At 35.0% G+C, this 24541-nt stretch overlaps 1 protein-coding gene across 1 annotated transcript in view; it reads right to left on the reverse strand.

Moving 5' to 3' along the window:
- Positions 1–24541, reverse strand: part of GALNTL6 (polypeptide N-acetylgalactosaminyltransferase like 6) — a 1211922-nt gene that overhangs the window by 643031 nt on the left and 544350 nt on the right. The window contains exon 5 of the mRNA XM_043555626.1: positions 20752–20918. Within this exon, the coding sequence (XP_043411561.1) occupies positions 20752–20918 (167 nt within the window). The remainder of the gene's footprint in view (positions 1–20751; positions 20919–24541) is intronic.

Raw genomic sequence — 24541 nt, forward strand, 5'->3', positions numbered from 1 at the left:
GAGAGAGCATGAGTAGGAGAGAGAGGCAGAAGGAGGGAAAAAAAGAATCTTAAGCAGGCTTCATACAGAGCACAGAGCCCCAAGCAGGGCTCGATACCACAACCCCGGAATCACGACCTGAGCCGAAATCAAGAGTCCAATGCTTAGCCAACTGAGACACCCAGGTGCCCCTATTTTTATATAATATTTTTAATATAGATACACAATTGGTTATTTAATTAATTAACATTAATTTTATGCCAATATTCACAAACTAAACAGGTGATCTTTCATCCAGATTTTGGAGACTCGTAACATTCTTACATTTATTTTTAAAGTTGATGAAATAGAGGCTGTCAGGGTCTGTTTTTGTCTCTACTTTGCTGATTTCAAGCATTAGCATCTACTCCTAAGAATTGTACTTGAGCTCTGGAATTGTCTGGTGTTGCTTTCACATGAAGTATGAAATTCTTTAAGAAACATAACTTCAATATTAGAACTTCATGTCAGAGTATACAGCATATAACTCAGGTGGCACTTTTGGTTAAGGGTGACTGAAAAAGTACTTCCAGAGTCACAGCACTTATAAAATCCCTGCTCTTTAATACAAGTTCTATGATCATCATTATAAAACTATTTCTACACCTATTTATATGGAAGGGAAGTAGTGCTTCAAGGTGACATAAGGTATTTAATATTTATGTCACAAAAGCAATGCAAGTTTTCCTGACAATACTATATCCATGATATTTCTAGAAACGATTTTTGTGGTATTATTTTTTTCATAGATTCACAATAAAAGATAAAATGATTTCTTAGACATATTCTACTATCATTTTAAGTCCTCAGCTAATACTGAAAAAAAAAAAACAAAATATCATTTTGCAGAAGGGTTAAAAGTTTGGAGTTTTGGGGGCACCTGGGTGGCTCAGTCCTTTAAGGGTCTGACTCCTGTTCTGGGCTTAGATTGTGATCTCACGTTCATGAGGTCAAACCTTGGGTGGCTCACTGACAGCACGGAACCTGCTTGGGATTCTCTCTCTCCCTCTTTCTCTGCACCTCTCCTGCTGGCGCTCCCCCTCCCCACCCCCACTCTCTCTCAAAACAAATGAATAAACCTTTTTTTTTAAGTTTGGAGTTTTGTATATTTACATGAACTTTCTGAGGCATATTAATGAGACATATACATATTTATGTCTCAGGGGGCTAAATTAAATTTGTTTGGAAGAAAACATGTATGCATTAAGATTTATATAGTATAACAAAGTATTAATTCAAGGAGACTTTGTTCATTTGTAGAAGTACAAAATGAGAAATGTGTCCATTAAAATAAAAGATTTACACAATCTTTTACCCAAATTTCTTGTGTGTAAGTCAGAACATTAGGGTATGTTTAAAAAAAAATAGAACTGAATACAATTAATTAAGTTATATTAACAACACAAAGGAGCAGCATTTCTTTTTTAAAAATTTTTTTTTCAACGTTTATTTATTTTTGGGACAGAGAGAGACAGAGCATGAACGGGGGGAGGGGCAGAGAAAGAGGGAGACACAGAATTGGAAACAGGCTCCAGGCTCCGAGCCATCAGCCCAGAGCCTGACGTGGGGCTCGAACTCCCGGACCGCGAGATCGTGACCTGGCTGAAGTCGGACGCTTAACCGACTGCGCCACCCAGGCGCCCCCTTTTTTTTTTTTTTAAGGGAGCAGCATTTCTAAACACAGTTTAAAACAGGTTTTCCAACATAGATCCCATGCAGAAATACAATTAAGGAGAAGCTTACACACACCTTCATCAGTTATCACCTCAAGAAATCCCATCCATCCAGTGGCCTTATGGGGGAATTCATTATTTGGTAAATTTACCAAGGTCTAATGAATGACTGACCTGTATGACCTCTGAAACCCAATTCTATCAGCAGACCTCAGCCACAGGTTCAAGTTAATCATTAATGAGGGTGAGCACAGAAATGAGAATACTCACATCCTCATAAAGAGCTCTTTTCATCCTTGTAATAAGGCCAGAATGGGAAGAAAACAACCAGCCTACGTTTTAGTCAACACATAGAAACAAATACCAGGGGTATCAAAATTCTAGATGCCCATATGTATAGAACTTCCCTTCCCTGGCTTTATTCTCTCTCTTAAAATGAAAGGTATGGGGAAAAAAAAAGACACTGTAATCTCCTTGCATTCAGGTCTCACAAGAGGTTTGGGGACCCCATTTTGAGGGGCTTTCCTCCTTTCTGCTAGTATTCTGACAGTGTTAATTTTAAAACTTAAAATCTCAGAAACTATTTCTAATTCCTTAATGAAAACCTCATGGAAGTCTTTATGTATTGAGTTTGTACTTGAGAACTTTCATGTCTCTTCAATTCATCTACACATGGTAGTCAGTTAACATCTGAAGCTAGCAAGGTGTTCATTTGTTTTTAAATCCCAAGAAAGAAAGAATAGTATCTGTCTTTACAAATGGGATAATCTAAAAATATGTCAAAATAGGTCAACAGGGCAATTTCAAATGATTTAATCACATTCTTAAGTTTAATGAATTTAAATAGTTATAGCTGCTTTTGTAGTTTGTACCTATATGTAAATCTTCCAGATTTAGCAAACAAAGCAGTAGGATACAAGTCAGGTTTGAAATTTTTTATCTGAAATTCAAGTTTAATTGATATACTGTGTTTGGTCAGCCAAATCCATACAAAACGCTTATCAGAAAACTATACATCTGTAGTTTCTATATGACTTTAAGTAATATTGATATGGAATACAGTCTTCAGAAATAAAAAGGGGAAAAACATTAGAATATCTCCCATAAGCCATAACAATCACCCAAACACATGCTGCCAAATTATTTCATATTCGCCATCAGCAGGTTTCAAATTGAAATGAATGCAGATGAATTGCTTTTTCACAGTGATATAAGGCTTATTGCAGTTTTTTGACAGGGTCTTACATAACAAAGCTCTTAATGGAAGCTGAAATTGTCTTCAATTATATCCGGTGTCTAAAGGTGGGTCAGCATAGTTTTAAGCTCTTAAAAATGTCTCTGATTTTTGTCAGGGTTACCAAATTAATAGGACTCAATGAACTTTTGTACTTACTTAAAAGTTAAAACTTGGAGGAGTACACTACATAATGACTTTTTTTAGACTTCCCATATTAAGTTTGGAGATAAAATCACAAGTTTTTGCATAAAAAGGAATTTGAAGAAGAGTAAGACAAGGATTGAAATTGAGGTTCATGGTGACTGTGAACGCTAAGGGAGCTCTGGTGTCTGATTTCAGAAATGGATGGGGATGTTTTTAAACTCTTGATTTATTAAGTTATTTAACAAATATTAGGCAGTAGGGACATAGCAGTGACAAAAACAAGCAACTGTGTCTGCCCTCATGTAGCTCATAGTCTAGTGTGGGAAGAGAGGCCATACATTTGCTACTTTAATTTGAATAAAAATTGTTTTGAAAGGAAAGTTTCCTATATTTATTTTTCACATATCTATGAACTATATATTATGTAATTATTATATACAACATATAATTATTATATATAATATATATTACATATAATTATTATATATAATATATAAAATATATATTACATATAATTACACGGATAGATACATAAATTTATCTCACTCTTTTCATTAACTGACCACTATTATTGTACCTTTTTTAGTTTCATTTTGATAAGGGATAATTAGGAACATATTCTTCTGTACGTTTTTAAAATTCTGAATCTCTGTATATAACATCATATCATATATATTCAACACACGCTCTTCTCTTCCCATCCCATATTATCCTGCCACTGAGACTCAGTGTTAAAAGGAAGTAAGGCTATCTTTTTTTCAAATATAGATTCATGCTCTTGGAATTCAAAATTCTTAGAGATCAAAAAGTTATTCAATCAAAATACATGGAATTTATCTTGTATTTAACATGAGACTCCTCTGACATTAATCATGGACATGTTCTGACCCTGATTTTATTAAATCTACTATACCTTGCTTTCTTGAAATTCTTTTGTCTTGGAAAAACCAAATAAATTATTTAAAATAATTAATACCACACCTTAAATTACAAACTCTCTTAAATGGGATCTTGTCAATGGGCTTACGAGCTTGTGACATTTGGAAATAATTTTTGCAAAGAAGCAGTTTGTTTCTGGAAGCTCCATTGTCTCTGACATAGGCCAGTATTATGCAAAGTTTTTTGTTCGGTGGAATCTCTCAATTAGTTCAATTAATTAAAGAAACTGAAGAAATAAATTCTCCTAATAGGTGAACCTATTTTCATACATTAAATTTTAATTTTTTTTTAACGTTTATTTATTTTTGAGACAGAGAGAGACAGAGCATGCATGGGGGAGGGGCAGAGAGAGAGGGAGACACAGAATCGGAAACAGGCTCCAGGCTCTGAGCCGTCAGCCCAGAGCCTGACGCGGGGCTCGAACTCACGGACCGCGAGATCGTGACCTGGCTGAAGTCGGACGCTTAACCGACTGCACCACCCAGGCGCCCCACATACATTCAATTTTAAAGAAGTGAATGATTTTTACTTCTAGAGGTGAATAAATGAGTGAATATAAAGACTGATGCAACCAACAATAATTTTATGAGTATGACCCAGACTCAGAAAAAAATTAATATGATAATCCTCTTCTTCAAAGAGCTCAGTAGCTGGTAGTAGGGATAGATACAAACTCATATCCAAATAATGTGGAAGTTGTAATGATTGACCCAGACCATTATGATGGTAAAGAGGAATCACTTGAAAGGTAATTGCCAACAACTGTTATGAACTTCTATGTGCCAAATATTTGTCTAAGCACGTTACGTGTATGTGTATTCAGTTTAATACCTACAGCCACCTGGGGCTCCTGGATGGCTCAGTTGGTTGAGCGTCCAACTTTAGCTCAGGTCATGCAGTCGGTTGAGAGCCTGACTTAGGCTCAGGTCATGATATCCCTGTTCATGAGTTCTAGCCCTGTACTGGGCTCACGGCTATCAGTACAGAGCCCATTTTGGATCTTCTGTCTCCCTCTCTACCCCTCTGCCCCCGCCCCCCCCTCTCAAAAATAAATAAACATTAAAAACATTTAATACTTACAGCCACCCCATTTTACTCTTGGGAAAACTGAGTCACAGGTTTTTATTGTTTTGTTTGTCTGTTTATTTGTTTTGAAAAGCCTCCCAGTCAATAAATGACATAACATGACATGGAAGGGTTTCAAGGAAAGTGGACTAAAAATGGACTTATATTAGTTTTAAAAGACTAGTTAGAATAAGAGGCACAGAAGTAAAGAAAGTGTTACAGAGATACATTTCAGGTAGAGCAAACAAGGTTTTAAAAAAATCATGGCAGTGGGGTACCTGGGCAACTCAGTCTTATGAGCTTGCAACTCTTGACTCTTGATTTTGGCTCAGGTTATGATCTCATGTGGTTTGTGAGATCAAGCCCCGTGTTGGGCTCTGCATGGACAATGTGGAGCCTGCTCGGGATTCTGTCTCTGACCCCCTGCCCCTTCCTGGCTCACGCACATTCCCCCCCCCCAAAAAAAAATAAATAGACTTTAAAAAATCACAGGGGCAGTAAATACATGCTGAGTAGAGGGAAAGCTTGATATTTTGGTTTTGCAAAGAGAAAAACTGCAAGGTAGACTATAGAGAAAGATGATCTGGAGAGCAATTAATAAAGGGCCTCTTGAGGAAGAGCATACTTTGTTTGACATGTTAAGGTTAGGGATTTGTTCAGGCTTCCACAAACCAAATAAATGTTTAAAACAGAGGTATTTTGGACAGTTTTGAATATTATAGAAATTATTTTGATATTGGATGATGGATTTGAGTAGAATAAAACTGTAGGCAGAGCAAGAGTTAACAAGGGGATTTCAGCAAGTGATTAAAGCCACCATAGAAAAGAATTAGAAGAGAATGACTTAAAAAGTATTTAGGAGGTACATATGGCAATTTTGACTTACTGACTGGATGTGGAATGTGAGGAAGAAAGAGAAATCACAGGAATAATTCTCAGGTATCTAGTTTGGATGGATGATGATGTCATCAAAAGTGGGAATGAATTTAGCAGGAAGACATAGTTAAAATGCCAGGAATTTGAATTTTATTTTTAATGTTTATTTATTTTTGAGAGAGAAAGAGAGCGAGAGAGAGAGAGGCAAGCAAAGCATGAGTGGGGGTGGGGCAGAGACAGAGGGAGACACAGAATCCAAAGCAGGCTCCAAGCTCTGAGCTTTTATCACAGAGCCCAAAGCGGGGCTTGAACCCATGGACCATGAGATCATGGCCTGAGCTGGCGAAGGCTTAACTCATTGAGCCACCCAAGCACCCCAAAATGGCAGGAATTTATACACACTGAGTTTGAACTATCTGTGGGTCATTTGGGCCCTGAAATAGAGTAGTTCATTGAATGTTCAAGTCAGAGTTTAAATGTATACAAAGGGGTATACAAAATGATATATCCAAAAAGGGGTTAATATAAATAATCTATAAAGAACTCATACAACTCAACAACAAAACAAACAATCTGATTTTAAAATGGTCAGAGGAACTGAATAGACATTTTTCCAAAGAAGACATACAGATGGCTAACAGATACATGGAAAGATCATTAATCTTTAGGGAAATGCATATCAAAACCACAATAAGATAGCGCCTCATGCCTATCAGAATGACTAGTATAAAAACAAACCAACAATAAATAAATAACCTTTGCAGGTAAGGATGTAGAGAAAAGGGAACCTCTGTACACTGTTGGTAGGAATGTTAATTGGCACAGCCACTATGGAAAAGAGTATGGAAGTTCCTCAAAAAATTAAAAATAGATCTATCATATGATCCAGCAATTCTACTTCTGATTATTTATCTGAAAAAAAATAAAAACACTAATGCAAGGAGACATATGCACCCCTATGTTTATTGCAGCATTATTTACAATAACCAAAAATGGAAGCCACCTAAGTGTCCACCAATAGATGAATGGATAAAGAACATAAACAATGGAATGTAATTCAGCCATAAAAAATGAAATCTTGCCATTTGCAACAACATGGATGGGCACTGAGGGCACTATGCTAAATGAAATAAGTTAGACAGAGAAAGACAAATACTATATAATTTTGCTTATATGTGGATCTAAAAAACAAAAACAAATAAAACAAAATAGAAACAGCCTCATAAATACATAGAACAAGCTGGTTCTCAGAGGTGAGGGAGAATGGGTGAAAAAGGTGAAGGAGATTAAGAGTTACAAACTTCCAGTTATAAAATAAATAATTCACAAGATTAAATGTACGGCATGGAGAATATAGTCAATCTTATTATAATAAGTTTTTTATGGTGACAGATGGTAACTAGACTTATGGTGATCATTTTATAATGTATATAAATGTTGGATCAACATGTTGTACACCTGAAACTAATGTAATATTGTATATCAACTATGCAATAGGAAAGAGGTAACTGATCACTCAAGGATATTGTGCACACAATGACATGAGCTGCAGGTGGTGAGTGAAACCCTGAGGAGCACCAATGTTCAAGGAGAATATAGAAAAGAAGTCCATGAAAATCCTGAGAAGGAATGACTGTAAAAGCACACTCTGAATGAGAAGGAGGGGTACAACCAATATCAAATGACGCAAAGAGATCCAATACTAAGCTATTATTACATAATCAAATTAATTTATTCTTTTCTAAATAAAATTATTTATTTAATTAAACTAAATAAACTAAATTATAAATTATTTGCTCAAATTATTCAATTAATTATTAAATCCTCATATAAGGAGCTCATTGGATTCCATAATACTCCTAATTCCAATTTTTAAAAATGCTTTTAATGTTTATTTTTGATAGAGAAAGAGAGACAGAGACAGAGAGAGTGTGAGCAGACGGGGGGGGGGGGGCAGAGAGAAAGGAAAAAATAGAATCCAAAGCAGGCTCCAGGTTCTGAGCTGTTAGTACAGAGCCTGATGGGGGACTTGAACCCAGAAACCGTGAGATCATGAACTGAGCCGAAGTCAGACACTTAACAGGCTGAGACATCTAGGTGCCCCTCCTAATTTCAATTTTTAATGGTAGATATACAGCTTCAGAATCATCTATATGAAATCATGGACACACCAAAGGTCTATGAAGATAATATGTTTGTTCTTTGTGAAGGTTTACAGCATCTTTCCACCACTGTGCTACAACTCTTCAAAGGTAACAGTTTTACAGGAAGGAAATGATTATTTTTAATAATGTCTAATAATCTAAAAATCACAGAATTAATTCTGTACTCAAATTTGTTGGAGACAGAATTAGAGGTCATCCACTTCAATTCCATACTTTTAAAGCAAAAACAATAATGGCCAAAATTAATTGAGTGCTTACTTGTACCCACTCCAGTTCTAATTGCTTTACATGTAGAAACACAATTTCCCAATGAGTATATGTCAAGTGAGGTAACTAACTTGTTCATGGTTACAAAGCCAGTAAAAGCAAAGCCATAATTCAAACTTAGGATTTTGTCCAGATAACCTACTTCACCACTACCACTTATGACAGAAAAGGAAAGGTGGAGTCCCTTGCTGATATGTCTAGTAGGTTTTCAGAATGAAATATGACCCATGGTCCCTTCCTTCCTCAAACACCCTGTCCCATTTTCTGCCCCTTCTTATTCACTGTTGCTAAAATAAGATAATGAACCACACTTTCAAACATTGAAATGAACAGAACATGCTGATATTATTCATCATGCATTGTGTTGGCAAAAGCTTATCCTGGGTTCCTTTCTGACCGAGTATAACACCATAACCATGTGCACATGTGCACCATAACCCATGCACATTTTGTATCACCATGCACATTGGACTTCAGCTCTCTTGTACATTTTCCCTGATCTTAAAATGGAAAGCAGCTTAAGGAATTTAAAAAGATTTGCTGTATCTGTTACTAGTGATGCTTTATAATGTCTCTCACCAGAAAAGAGACTTCACCATATGAAATCATCAGAAACACTCTTGACCTACAGTGTTAAGGGTTCTAAATTTACCATCAAGTATTATTTATTTTGCAGCACAGACTAAGTCAGTTTCCCTAAAATTAGCAGAATGGGTTGCCCTTTTATTGAAAAAAAAAATTTAACATTTATTCATTTTTCAGAGACAGAGAGAGACAGAGCATGGGTGGGGTAGGAGCAGAAAGAGAGAGACACAGAATCTGAAGCAGTCTCCAGGCACTGAGCTGTCAGCACAGAGCCCGACGCGGGGCTCAAACTCACTAACTGCGAGATCATGACCTGAGGTGAAGTTGGACGCCCAAACCATCTGAGCCAGCCAGGTGCCCCTATGGGTTAACCTTTTAAATTCTGAAATAGGTAAAACCAAATTCTATGGTTCAAATTAACAACACAAGAAACAATCGGTGCTAGTGAGGATGCAGAGAAAGGGGAACGCTCTTGCATTGTTGGTGGGAATGAAAACTTGTGCAGCCACTCTGAAGAACAGTATGGAGGTTTCTCAGAAAACTAAAAATAGAAATAACTTATGATCCAGCAATTGCACTATTTGGTATTTACTCAAAGGATACAAAAATTCAGATTCCAAGGGATACATGCACCCCGATATTTATAGCAGCATTATCTACAATAGCAAAACTATGGAGAAAACCCACGTGTCCATCAATGGATGAATGCATAAAGAAGATGTGGTGTGTGCTGATAGCTCAGAGCCTGACTCAGGGCTAGAACCCATGAACTGTGAGACCATGACTTGAGCAGAAGTTGGACGCTTAACCGACTGAGTCACACAGGAGCCCCAGAAGCTGCAGATACTTAGAGACTTGGATCTTGGGGATTATACATCCCTGAATCTGGCCATCATTATGACTTTTCCTTTAGATCCATCCATTAATCCTTTTGCAATGAGAGACCTATGTGGTTTTAGAAGATGACCATGTCACCTATGGTCTTACATAATTCATCAGGACTGCCATGCCATTTGGCTCTCTTTAGGGCTTCATACTAATGTATAAAGACCTTGAGTGGGGGAAAACACATAGCTTAGCTAGCAAAAGCAGTATGTTCAGGGATTCCTAGAAGCTTACCATACCACTGAAAGTCATCTTGCTATGACATGTTTTGGACTCAGCTTGTTTTTGTTTCAATGGAGGTACTTCCACCCATGCATACGTCACTTTTCATAAAGAAGTGTGATTAAGGTGCACATAAAGGCTAATTAGCGTCAAGCAATTTAGGGTAATCTCAGATGTTTATAGAAGTGGCCTAGGAAGGCTATGTGCCCTGTACCTAGGAACCAAGGGTCAGTATGATACATTGAGTCTCCTGGGATATTATTTTAAGGTCACTCCTGTGGGAGAATGAAGCCACAGCTCTAAGAAAAATCTGAACTTTGAAGTCATACCCCCCACTGGGAGAATATCTGACTAAAATGTAATAAACCTGTGCTGACTCACAGTACTCAATGTATTTCTTATTACTTAAAAAATATTGCTACAACTACTTTAAGATTTTTCCAAAGATCAAAAACAAGTTCACAGAACTTTGGAAACTGACATTTGTCTTTTTGTACATATAGATATTTTTTTTTTGTCTGACTTGGGTCTTAAGAAGTTATTTCGTTCATCATTTCATGAAGATTATTCATGGCTAAAAGATAAATATTACAATTTCTTGGGGCATGTAGCAATGGTTTAGATCTTCCAGTTTGAAATAGTCACGGATTATCCTCTTCTCTATATTGGGTGACTTCGTTTTCCTACCCTTTCCAGTTTAGAGACAGTTTTTCTCAAAAGCGAAAAAGAAAGTAGTGAAATTATGTCTTGTTTCTCTAAGTCCCTGTCATACTTAATCCTTTCTAAGATTCCAACACCTGAAAGTGGCAAAGCTGGGACTTGAAATCAAGCCTTCCTGATACTTAAGCTGTGAACGACTCACAGTGTTTCGATGGATCCTTTGACTTTATAAGTTTTGCACTACTCGGTAGCATAAAATAAATAAATATTTCCTTTTCTTCATAGAGTCCTTAATTTATTTTCTAAGAAGTAATGTTTCAAGTTGGTGAAGGGGAAAAATGTAACCAATCTGAAAAAAAATCAATTACTTAACTTTAATTTCAGAGCCCAAATGTATCCCCGTTAAATTAGAAATGGCCTTAATAATTCTGCAGAAACAGAATATGTAGAAATTTAAAATGATAAGTTACAGAGCTAGAATTTCTTCAAGATATAAAATTAAGCTTTCCTTTGTCATTGCCCACTATAGCACTGAGGTCAGGGTTTTCTGCTCTTTGAGGCAGCCAGTAGTTTTTCAAAAAGCTTGTAGATATACATTCTATGTAGAGTTCTTACCCTGGTTTTAGTAGACCAGGCAGAAAAGAATGGAAAAATAAATAATGTTTATCTAATTAATGTCCAATCCAATGGCAGATATTTGCCCAGTCATGTCCCCCTTCAATCCCAGACTAGCTTCTCTCCGTCCTGGAAAGACTCTCATCTTTTAGGCACATTTTGCACTAGAGTGGCCCTGGGCAATCTTGCCAGTTTCTTCGTTTCTACGCAGTGAAGTAACTGTTAGGCTACCTAACTTTGGAACGATACATCCGGAAGAAAGATATAATCAGATGACCTACAGAAGGCCAGCCTAATACCCACTCATTCATTCTATTTTACATCAGTCTGTGAAGCTACATGAAACACATATATGTTTTATGGCCCATTTTACTGCCTTGTGAGCCTTTCAGAATGTTAGAGACACTGTTTTCTGTGTGAGGAAGGTTCTGATTGGCACCCTGTAGTCTTAGAAGACCATTGTGGATACTGAAATTTGTAAGTTCAAGTCATTATTATTCTCATGAATCCTCCATTCCAATACTTGTATGTACACAGTGAAATGATGGTTTCTATTATGATCCTGATCCTAAGGCAAAAAATGGGTAATAAATTAGATTCAATTATCTAGAGTGTCTATATAATTGTAGTACAGTTTTATTAAATTAAAGATAGTTATCAGAATGGTTCCTGTTTCTCAGAATTAGATGTCTGAGAAAACTACAGAGGAGAGAAAGCCTGCACACCTGAGCACAAAATCTGTTCATTTTGGTTTTGTCTAGCATTTATCTAAGCATATAAAGTTGACCTACTCTGTGACCTACAAGGTCACCTTTCTGAGTCTTCATTCATTTATCTATAAAATGTTACAAATGTACCATGTCACTTACAAATTCCTTCATCTCAAGATCCTATCGTTCTATTGTGGAATTGTTCCTCAGCTGACATAAAACATCTAATTTGTATTAGAATTTTGTTGAAACGTGTTTCATAAACACAAACGTTTGACGTTTAAAACTTGTCAGTTTATCAAAGACCTTGACCGATGAGAGATTAATAATTTTCTAAGTAAATGCTGTCATTCAAGAGTAAGGAGTGTGAAAATGGGTACAGGAAACCTCATTTAAAATGGAGTCAAAAATCCCTGAAGGGGGCGCTCTCACAGACATGCCATTGTTTGAAGGCTGCATAACCATCAGGAAGAAAGATATGAATTATCTTGACAAGGGAGGGCATTTTTCACATAGGGATTTCATCTCGTGCTTTTAAGAAAAAGAAGGAAGATCTCTAAATGCTGTAGCAACAACACGATGACCACTACTAAAGCCAGTGAGAAACCACCACAACCTGGAACTCTTAATTTTCTCCAAAGAACTTTTGTTTAAAACAACCCATCTCAATTTCCTCCTAAAATCTAATAAAGGCTGGCTTTCCCTTTGTCTCTTCAGACTTGTCTATGGTTTAACATAGGTTGCTTGTCCTGAATTGCAATTCTGCTATTCCCAAATAAACTCATTTTTGCTAGGAAAATAACTGGCTGTTTTATTTTTGAGCTTGACAGGATGAAATATTTGTGCGTTTTTGCATTGTGTCAATGCAGTGATTTTTTAAAAATTAAGAGCAGATGGATATTTAGACATCAAAAAGAGCTGTTTGAAATACTGAACACTGTATTATTAAAACTCACCAGCTGAGGTTTGCTGACAAGAGGAATAATCATAAAACATAACCTTTTATTTCATCAGAGAAAGTTATGCCTTCCCAACATCTGAAGCCCAATATCCATAAAATGGTTTCATACAAGTGACATCCTACTCAAAACAGCTGTCTGCAAGGAAAATAAATGGGATTTAATCTGCCATAAAATGAATTGCACAATTTATTTTCTTGAGGAAGTCATGCCTTTGTGACATCGGTGAGCTGTAACAGTTTTGCTTTCAAAAGAAGCATCTCTTTCTATGCCAAACCCATATTAATTCAACCATGTGGAGTTTTTCTCCAGAAAAAGCAGATCGCCTTCCCACCACCTGATGATGGGAGTTGCCGTCCTCCACCTTTAAAAGCACCGATTTCAAACATGAACCCTAAATAATTATTTAAGCCAGAGATAGAAGGGTTTTAAGATGCCTGGCTATTAAGTACAAAATATATAAAAACTGTCACTCAGCCACTTAATGTCCTACAAAAAATGACTATTTCATATGCTTCAAGTTAATGTTTAAGAAGAGAACAAAACTGTAAGAGAACAAAATGATAGAAAAATGACAGTTCAGATTTATCATATCTTCAAAATAAAAATATTAAAAAAAACTTGAGAGAATCATAGAGCAAATATAAATATTTATAACCCCCAACTTGACTTACTATTCTATTTGGGTATTTCAAAAGACATCTAGCAATAGAGGTATGGTATGGTAGAGCTAAGGTTTAAAATTTTTTTTTTTAATGTTTATTTATTGTTGAGAGATAGAGCATGAGCAGGGGAGGGAGAGACAAAGAATCCGAAGCGGGCTCCAGGCTCTGAGCTGTCAGCACAGAGCCCAACGCGGGGCTCGAACTCAAACTGAGATCATGACCTGAGCCGAAGTCAGATGCTCAACCGACAGAGCCACCCAGGCGTCCCAAGCTAAGGTTTTAATTTATTTCATTCATTTAAGTACACAAAATATTTTTTTAATGACAAAAGAAAAGAAAGCCACAATAACACAATTTTTAACTGTGAAATCTGTTCTAATATTGTATGTGATATCTAACATACAGTTCAACCAGACAATGAAACTTAGGTTTGCTTCTTCATTCTATCATACATTTTCTAAAATATTTATGTTCAAAATTAGCCTAAAAGCATTTCATTCTGATGACTACCTTTTCTCAAACTACATTTTCACATGCTACAATAGAACATTTTAAAATAGTTTTTGTCAAAATTAACCACATTATCTATTTGAATGGAAATTTCCACAAGCATACCTTTGTAAAGTAAATATAAATCCTGCTGAAACTGAAATTAATTTAATCACATTTAGCTATATTGTTACTTTCTTTAGAGGGCAGAAGAATATAATGCCTGCAAGAAATTTTTTTTAGTGCTCTGAACCTACCAGTGCTAGTGTTACAAATTCATCAAAAATAACGTAACATATACCTTTATAGTATCTCAAGGTCCTTTATTTTAATCTGCAAAACAAGCACCTACTTCAAATAGGCCTTTGCTAGATAAATAAGGGATTCTAATAGTAATCGTGAGGACTGTCAATGTGTGTATAACCCTCAGTAACATTCCTGAAGACTGGAGAGATTATTCACATTTGCTGTAGAGAAGAAAAAGGAGACAACAAAATGCTACTTTAAACATTAAGGCGAAGGTAAGGCTCACTAAGAACACATAACTCCCATTATTTTAGTCAGCGAAATTGTTTACATGGACATGGACATCATGTGAGATTGGATTTTTAGTTTAAAAGTAGAGAGATAGAAATCCCCAAAGTGCTTTGCCTGCTGAGACAGATTCTATCAAGGCATATTCTGCCACTGGTGGGTAATACTCATATTTTATGAATACAAAAAGATTTTTTTATGAGTTAATTTTGTATTTTGTAAGTTCCAAAACTTACTCTTGTAGTTTATAGGCTCATTTTCCTCTGACCTTGAGAACACATTACTGTTTTATGTTCATATTTATGACGCTGGGATACAGTGCCACTCTATGTTTTGACTCCCTTTCAACCACAAATGCTAAACTAATTGGTAAAACAGAACTATTTTATTAAAACTATCCATTTTGCCATTAAGCAATATGATATTCAAATTTATCAGCAGAAATCAGAATAGCTTTCTTTCCACCCTTTAGCAAGTGATGCTGAATTTCTAAATAGAAAAATACACAATTGTATTTTACAACATTTTCTTAGTTCCTGCTACTTATTAGTATCTAAAACCGAATCTTTATTTTAAAGTACAATTATCCTTACAGTTTAAAATATGAATATCAGATCTAAACAATTCCAAGATGCATCACAGTGAGTAGTTCTTAATAAATCTGAGACATAAAAATCGCATGTCTCATAGTCTAGTAGAGTATCTGATGAAATACCAGCACTAAAACATTTTTGTTGACTGTCATCTAAGAATCTTTATATGCACTTTAGTGTTAGTATTTTATCATATAAATAGAAATGCACTACCATTCTTTATCTATTTTATGACCTTTTCACACTGATGATATCTTCCAACTTCAGATAGTTATAAAACATGTGCTAACTGATTTGTCTGCTTATGGAAACTTGCCTTAATGTACACTTGGAGACTATTTGAGTAAAAGAGAACCAAATTCAAGACGCATCATTACCATTTGTGAGGTGATTTAAAATAGTCTCACTATTTTAAAGATTTACAAACACTTTCAACCATGTGAGGAATTTGAAATTTTTATGGTAATATGGATCTTTACAGAAATTGCTTTGCTATTGGTTGGTAATATATATATTTCTATATAAGCAATATATATTATAGATATATAAATATATATTTCTTTTCCATTTTCTGAACTTGGCATGGAAATTACTGAATGAATCCAATGCAAAATAGGTCTACAAAATGCTAGGAAGAGAAGGAAAATTGGCGAGAGGGAAGAATGGCAATAACCTAAAACTAAACATAAAATGCTATAAAATGAATTTATCAGAAGATTGAGGAAATGTCTACAAATTTGTGAAAATGCAAAAATCTATCAAATAATTATAATAACAAATGTAAAATTAATATCTAAAATAATGTAGAGATAATGTTACAGAATTTCCCTCCCAATGTTTCCTTACAGATTTATAAATCCAATATCAATTGCAAAGTAGGCAATAAAAACAAATAGAAAAATTTGTTTAAATAAGATACACAAAAAACAGGACATTTTGAAATTAGGCTATTTATGCATTCATATCACTCAATGAAGCTTCAGCCCCAATTCTGAAATACATGAAAGTTATTCTGAAGCTTTGATTCATATAAAAATTACACAAAGATCATGTTGAAATAAAGATTTTGATATGGATGGAGCCTGAGAGTCTGCACTGCTAATAAGCTTTCATTGTGGTGCTGATGCTGCTGGTCCGTGGACCACACTTTGAGGAACAAGGATTTATGCTATCTACAGGAAAGTACACTGGGTTTCTTAAAGTTGCTGGCTTTGCCAGATTGGGAGGATTATTTCTAGTTTCGGATTTTCCCTCCAACTAGTACATGGAACATAGCAGATGTTTGTGAATCTGAAATATTCAACTCCTACCTTTCCTGACCAGCTCTGGAATAAGCAGGGGCAAGAGGGCATGAGTGTGTGTGTACCTGTTTTGCGTGTGTGTACCCAGTGCCCAGTTGTACCCCCATACTTGCATTAAGGGAAAGGTGTCAGCAACTCTCCCGTGACTATCCTAATGTGAACTTGCATTCATCTAAGCACACAAAGTTTAGAGAATTGTCAGGTTCAAATATGCCCTATCTCTGAGGTTAAGCCCCAGCTTATTTCACACATTTCAACATTTTTCCATGTGGATGCTGTTAAGGTTGCCTGGAATTTGGAGATAAGCCCAGGATTAGTCCTGCTTTAAAGTCATCATGAAGCCTTGTTATAGGCCTCAAGTTAAGTTGTTAAATGTATTTCTGAGAGCTTACTGGGAAGAAAAAAATAATCACATTCACCAACTTTGGTGAGCTTCAGGTAGCAAAAACATAATGTTGTGGAAAACTTACCTGCAGACCTGTACCTCCATGTTTCTGTAGACAGAGGGCTTATGATAGGAGGCTGAAACAATATTCTGTTTACCAAGCTTGCTTTAGGAAGAATATGTAAAACAAAAGGGCGTGTACTTTTTGTTTTTCAATTTGGATAACTGGGTCAACCCTATTCAAGCAGATTTTTAAAAATCACTTTGTCATATTCGTAAAAACTCTATAATTATGAAATATTTTGGTGTTTTTTTTTCTCTACTGCTATGAAAACTACTACTACAGAATTTGCCAATTACTAGATGGCTTACATTTTTTGGAACTCTGAATTCCAAGTGATACTAAACTTGTGCTATTAAAATAGCCAACATGCTGTCTTCTCTCTTTTTATTTATTTATTTTTTACATATATAGCTATTCTATTGACCTAGAGGACATAAAATATAAGGCAGTAATATTTGATTAAGTCTTGTCAAAATGTTATTGCCTGCGGCCAAAGGACATTGCAGAATATCCAGTAGAAGAACCATAGTGCAAAAGTGTTTAGATATATACTGAACAGACTGGAAATTGGAACAGAGTTCTGAAAATAAATATAAAGTAAAACATTTCAGAAATAATTTTCTAAAGGAAGCCAAAAGCCCCTATCTTCCCACACTTTAAATTTTATCTGGCCTACTTAGTTTGATTTTTAAAGAATTGGTGAAAAGACTCTGCATGTTACAGGCTTACAATTTCTGTGTTGTCTACATAAATGTATAAGTATACTTTCAAGTATAACAATTTTTAACAGCATAGCTAGAGATAGGATCAGAATAAAAAGGAGCAGGAAAACTGTCTCTGTCTTAGAGGCTCTGTAAACAAGAGATGTCTTAAGATATCTTCCCTCTCATATAATGGAGAAAATAAACTTGAAAGGAATTTTGATAAACACTCATGTAAGGCCTCTCCTATAATATAGGTGGGTAACATGCTCTTTTTATCCTCCTTATGATAAACCTCTACAGTGTAGTTTTTCTTCCACATCTGTAGTAAGTTACTTGCTTATTGGTAAATTTTGATTTTTTAAATGTTAAAGCAGCCTTAATTTTTCTAACATGCTATGAATTACCACAATTTGTCTTCACAACCCCTCTGACTTCTGTTCCTTCTGGAGATGATAGGTGGGTAGATGGATGAATGGATGGATGGATGGATGGATAGATAGATAAATGATTAAATTGAGAAGATCTCCACAAAAAAGTATGGAAACTTTTTATAATAGTAAGGGAGTATTTGATGAGTAGAAATAGTTGAGAGCAATTACTCTATTTTGCAGTGCACAATTTGCTCAACTATCCAAGGCAGCTCTCCATCCTGACCTCTCTATGAGGAATTACTCAGATAACTAAGAACTTATCTCCATTTTGATAAAAAATCTAAGACACAGAACTCATTAATCTGATGTCATATAGTTAATAGTTGGTGTTAGAATTGTAGCTTGTGTGTGTCATGTTAATTTTATGATTTCCCATAATTCAGGAAGCAGGACTGATTATTCTTAGGTCCACCTAAATCCTCATATTTTGTCAGAGGAGACTTTTTTTAATTAAAACAAAATTTGGAAGAAGAGTCTTTCCTGTTACATGCAACTTTAGAATTATGAAGTATTCTGAGAGATTATAGAACTATTTTTATCACTTATTTCTTTCAAAGTTTACTTTTACACATATTGACAATTTAACACAAAAAGCAATATTCAAAAAATTTAACCTTTTGAAGGTTTAATGATCATGAAATAATACTCTTGACTTGATAGTTTATAGGAATACAATATCTATATTAAAGGCTTAACAAAATATTAAAATAATTGTTATCTTTAAAAATGTCCAATAGAAAACTCAAAATCATCATTACTATCCTAAATATTACTTTTTCTGTTGTTCTACTTCCCTAACACTAATTATATTAACACTCTTCTGTCACTTACTTCCCAGGTGACATTATATGCAGAAGGATAGTCCATCAAAGTTGCTATTGTACAAAAGATGACAGGGAATTGAAGTCAAGACAAATGCAGATGCCACTATTTTCTCCCCCTTAAAAGATGTTCAATTGAAAAATGCCTCTGAGAACATTCAGCAAAAAATGCTCTGTAAACCACAATTTTCTGCTACCAAATGTTTCCTACTATATTACCCTCAGGTCAAAATTCCACTGTAATAAACAGTTTACCAAGACAAAGTTAATTATGTAGAAAACACTCCATAGATACACTATCTTATTTCTCTTAGTACCAGTCAACCACAAAAGACCATTTATCTGGTGATGTGCAGTCCCAGATCTTTCTTCCTCATTTTCATTCTTTTATTTAAAAGCAAAGTTTAAAGTTTTACCTGTAACACATTAAATGCTTGTTTTTAGCCTGGGGTATTAATGACTACTTTGAAATAAGCAGTCTCAATTAGAAAAAAAAAAAAAGAAATCAATGTGTTATTTAAATTAATTTTTTAAGTAACAAATTTCAGTTTTAGAAACTGGCTTGCATTCTTGGGTAGGGTTGAGTGCATATCTACCTTAGCAACACAAGGCAAAAGTTGCTTTGAATCAACCTAAATTACCAAGTGAGTAGTTTACTATTTTAATGGAATGATGTTAATCTCATTTTTGTCATATAAATTTCAACACAAATTAATATTAGGTAAATCATGACTTAGTATTTGAAGCATATCATTCAAGACTGGAACTCTGTTAAAGAAATCTTAAGATTAACACACTGAGCAATTTTACTTACACAGAGTTTTTAGATACTATGAAGAAACTGACATTTTTTCTTCAAATGAAATTTCCAAAACTTTAATCAACCCACTTGATTTCAAGATGTTTTCTCTTGTGAGGCATAAGAATAATATGCAATTAAACTCTTTTACTGCCATTTTTCTTACAGTAAAGCATAGCTCTTTCATGCAATGAAATATAAGGTAGAACACTGTATTCCCAAATAGATCAACATCATTAGAAAACGTTTCTTCCTGTCCACTCACATCAGCCAAGAAAGAGAAACTTTCCTTTCCTTTGAGAACAATTCTCACATTTAGACCAACTATGATCAATGAAGTCCTAATCTCAAGAAACTTTGTATAATTTTATTCCCCTCTTATAAACCACATGATGTTTCTCAGAATGGTAGGTATATTAAAGCTTATGTCAAATTTTCTAATACATACCAGACTTTTTGGTTTATTGTTCAGATATGACAAAATAGCTAGAATTGCCAAATAAAAATATTTGTGTTACTTACAATTTCTAGTATTTATGAAGTGACAAGCACAGACTAGAGTATACCATACTGGTAAATAATAGAGCAGATGTTCCTCAGAAACAAGAACAGATTTTATAAATCTACTGGAATATCTCCCCATTCATATGTACTTACAATAGCATATTTTGCAGTATTTGTTCTGAAGCTGAAAGTAGAATTTGGGGCATTTTGCCAATACCTATCTAATTTACAACAGAAATGTAATTCAAATTTTCTTATAGTTCCGCAAATGACACCAATACCTTCTCATCCATTGGCCAACACTTATGAAATCACAACACAGACAAAACTTCATAATCACCTTTCAGATAGAATTAGAAACATCACAATAATCTTCTGGCATTTTTTAAAGCCTGTAATGATTACGTAGGTAATAACAGAATATCATTAACTGTATCTTACCTCTATCACTGAAGTCATCTACTAGAATGATTTCTGCTATCAGACTCTCTGGGGTTCGGTTAATTATACTGTGGATAGTACGCAGGAGTGAAGTCCAACCTTCATTATGAAATGGGATAATGATGCTGGTGTTTGGCAGCCTTTCCAGGTACATCTTGTGCTTACAACTGGAGATGACATAGAAAGAAAAAAACAATGTCAAATGCAAAACTATAGTGTATCTTACACTGCTATTTACTCACTGTGTTATCCAACATCTGTGAAAAACTGGACTTTGTCTAATACTTTTCCAAACAGAGCTTGTACATAATAATAATTACTCTGTTCATTCATGGAATTCATTAATTATCCCTTTCACATGTGCTCTTAATGAAATAATTATTTATCCTTTTTTGTATCAGGGATTCAAATACTAGGTAAGAAGTGCATTGAAACTTTGGCATTGAAACATGTGCATTGGCACATGGTTAAGGTTTAGATAGGTTTCCTGAGAAGTTCTGGAAATCCAACTTCTATAATTATGCTTAGTTGATCAGTTTTGGTTGTGGTATGTTTCAATGGCTGGGTAACATTTAAGTTCTACAAGGAAAACACAGTCTTACAATGAAATAAATGAAGATTTAATCTTAAATAAGCATATACTGATACAACTACATAATAAGATTACTTTAAAATCCAAGCCAGACATTATCACATTTCTTGTGGAAATTTTAACCAGAAATCCCATGTAGCTTTATTCATTATGAAAGAAATCCAAGATACCAAAAAGAATGTAGGCTTTAACTTTTGGCATAGTTAAAAGTGATTTATTATGTGTAATTGCTATTTTTACATATTTATGATTTATTTAATTAATTTATAAGCCACATGAAGGCAGCAACGTGATCTCAAATCTCATGTAGTTCCCAGTTCAGCAGGTCACCCAAGCTTTTTTGAGGATGATGAATTCATCTAAGTTTGTGAAATTTTTGAGTTACTTCAAAACTAAAATAGGATAAAATTTCAATCAGTTATCAAATTCAATGATTTGCCTGATATGGATAACCTGATAACAAAAAAGAGAGTGGAAATCTAGAAACAGGCAGTTTCCACTTAAATGCAGAAGGATCTAAGGCTTCAGCTTTTGCCAGGACACTGGCTACTATTTCGTCTAGAGGAGGAAACAAACCATAGCAGGATTTGAAGTATGCTTAGATTCTACCAAGATGTATATACATGCACCAGAACATTCAAAACATTACTTAAAATATTCTTTCCAGTCGCTTCAACACTTTATTTTACTATGATCTCAAAAGGATATATTAAATACTGCTGTGGAGCTACGGATCTACAATAAGAGATGTTGCCTTACAGCTTGGGAAAACATGACAATGTCATTAAAGCCAGCAAAATTAACTATCCTAGAAAATAAAATAAAATAAAATAGTTTAGTTATATAATTTGAAAATACAAACATTTCCTTTTTTATTGTGTCCATTTATTAATTTTTAATCTCAGTGTTTACTATTTATAACAGTATCTATAAAACAAGTAGATTTTGATGTTTTAAAATAGGATGAAAAGAATTAGAGAGAAATATTAAAATAATACCATGAAATGGGCATTAAATGCTAGGAAAAAAATCTGAAATTCATTTTAGGATCAAACAAAATGGTTGAAAAATATATAATAGCATATGAAACAGTGATTTCTAAGGACGTATTGTGAGCTGGATGCTGTCACATAAAATGCACAAGTCTGGAAAAGCGTGCTAAAGTAATTCAACACACCTTGTTATAATTATGTACAGTCACCCATTCTTCTCAACAAAGCCAAAGACCCAAGCTTCACTATATCAGTATTCAGGATAATTGCACCTACTCATGCAAACCATCATACCTAACAATGCTCTAGGAATGCAACTGATATTCCCAAAAAGGCAAATTAGTTTTTAATCATTAAGGTGAGACATTATACATATCACGTGCTTATTAAGAAAGAATTGCGCTCAGAGCAATACCCTATAAGCAATCAATAGTGACATTTAACAGCTGTATATAATCTATTCAGAAAATAGGCAGACACAAAAGGATGCAAGATTGATCGTATGCAAATAAGGCTTGCCTTCATAAAAATGTTTTCAATTGTTTCTATCTCTGTGAGCTCAAACTATTACCACACATAAGTAAAAAGATCTCTACTACTCATTCATTAAGTCACAATGATCTGCTGAGGTCTGACAGAAGCCAGGATCCAAAATGGAAATACAACAATGAACAAAACCTAGTCCCTGAGTTCAAGAGGTTTGTAATAAAATAGGAGATATAGAATGGTAAGTAGAGTTTAATAGGGTGCTATAGGATATTTAAGAGAGCCCCCTGACAGTGTTACAGAAATTCAAGTGAGAGCTGAAGGTGGTCTGCAAAGACAGGTTCAACATATATTTAGGAACAGAGCTGACATGACTTGGTAACTGGGAGAAGTAGTTTAAGGAGGACTCCCATGTTTTGGACACGGGCAATTGATCTTATGAAACACAGAGGGAGGGAGGCAAACCATAAGAGACTCTTGAATACAGAGAACAAACTGAGGGTTGATGGGAGGATGGGGGAGAGGGTAAAATGGGTGATGGGCATTGAGGAGGGCACTTGCTGGAATGAGCACTGGGTGTTGTATGTAAGTGATGAACCACGGGAATCTACCCCCAAAACCAAGAGCACCCTTTACACACTGTATGTTAGTCAATTTGACAGTAAAGTATATTAAAAAAGAAAAGAAATACAGACTGACATAAAAACACAGTGTGTGAGGGGCACATCTCAGGATTGCAAGGCTTGAGGGTGAAGGTGAGTTCAATTCTGACCACGTTAAGGTTGAAGTGTCAAATATCCTGCTGAACACAGCAATTATATATATGGTATATACATTTATTTGTCTTATGTATGTATGTATTTATGTATCTATGTTAATATATATGTTTTTGGCTCAAGGTGAAGATGTGTTTTACTGGAGGAACGGGCTTGTGAGTGATAGGCTGTAGCAGATGATGCCAGTGGACCACCAGTATTTCCTTACCATTCACAATCCTGGTACATGCCAAGAGGAACCTCTATAAACCTCTATATAAAGGAACCTCTATAACTGCAGTTAGCCAAGTGAGTGCTTTCCCTCATCTCTGAACGGAAACAGATTAGATACTCTGAAGGAAATTAACACCCCTGGAGCAAGTATCAACCAATGAAGGAGGGAAGGTGGAGAATAGACAGTCCTATGGTAAGATAACTGTGAGATGTTTTCTATGATGTGTACCAGAGTTTCCCAGCAAGACTGACTCTCAGGTGCCCACAGAGGTAAGCATCTTGCCAGTGTATCTTTTTACCGGCTACCTTCCCTTCCTGTCTTACTTCCTCATCCAGCCTCCCCAGGTACTTTCTGTGATTCCTCCTCAAAATTACTACAGTCAAACTTGTATCTCAGGATCTGCTTCTCAGGGAAACTGTTCTTAGACATAAGCATATAAATTATACTGCATTTGTCACTTGTCAAAACAGTCTCTTCAATATAAAGTGATGGCCAAAATTCTTTAAGAAACATTACTTTTGTTGTTTTATGAAACTTGCAGTTTGTTACACCTGGAGATATTTTTAAATAATGTGCTTTTTAAAAAAATTATGACACATATATTTTATTCTTTCTTTCAACTTCTTAATTACTGATGATGCTCTACTCCAGGTCTTCTCCGTGCCTATAAAATACAACTATAAGGATTTTGTACAGCGTACATATGAAAATAGCCTTATTTGAATTAGCA

This window comes from Prionailurus bengalensis, chromosome B1 (assembly GCF_016509475.1).
Source record: "Prionailurus bengalensis isolate Pbe53 chromosome B1, Fcat_Pben_1.1_paternal_pri, whole genome shotgun sequence".
In the NCBI taxonomy this organism is placed as follows: domain Eukaryota; kingdom Metazoa; phylum Chordata; class Mammalia; order Carnivora; family Felidae; genus Prionailurus; species Prionailurus bengalensis.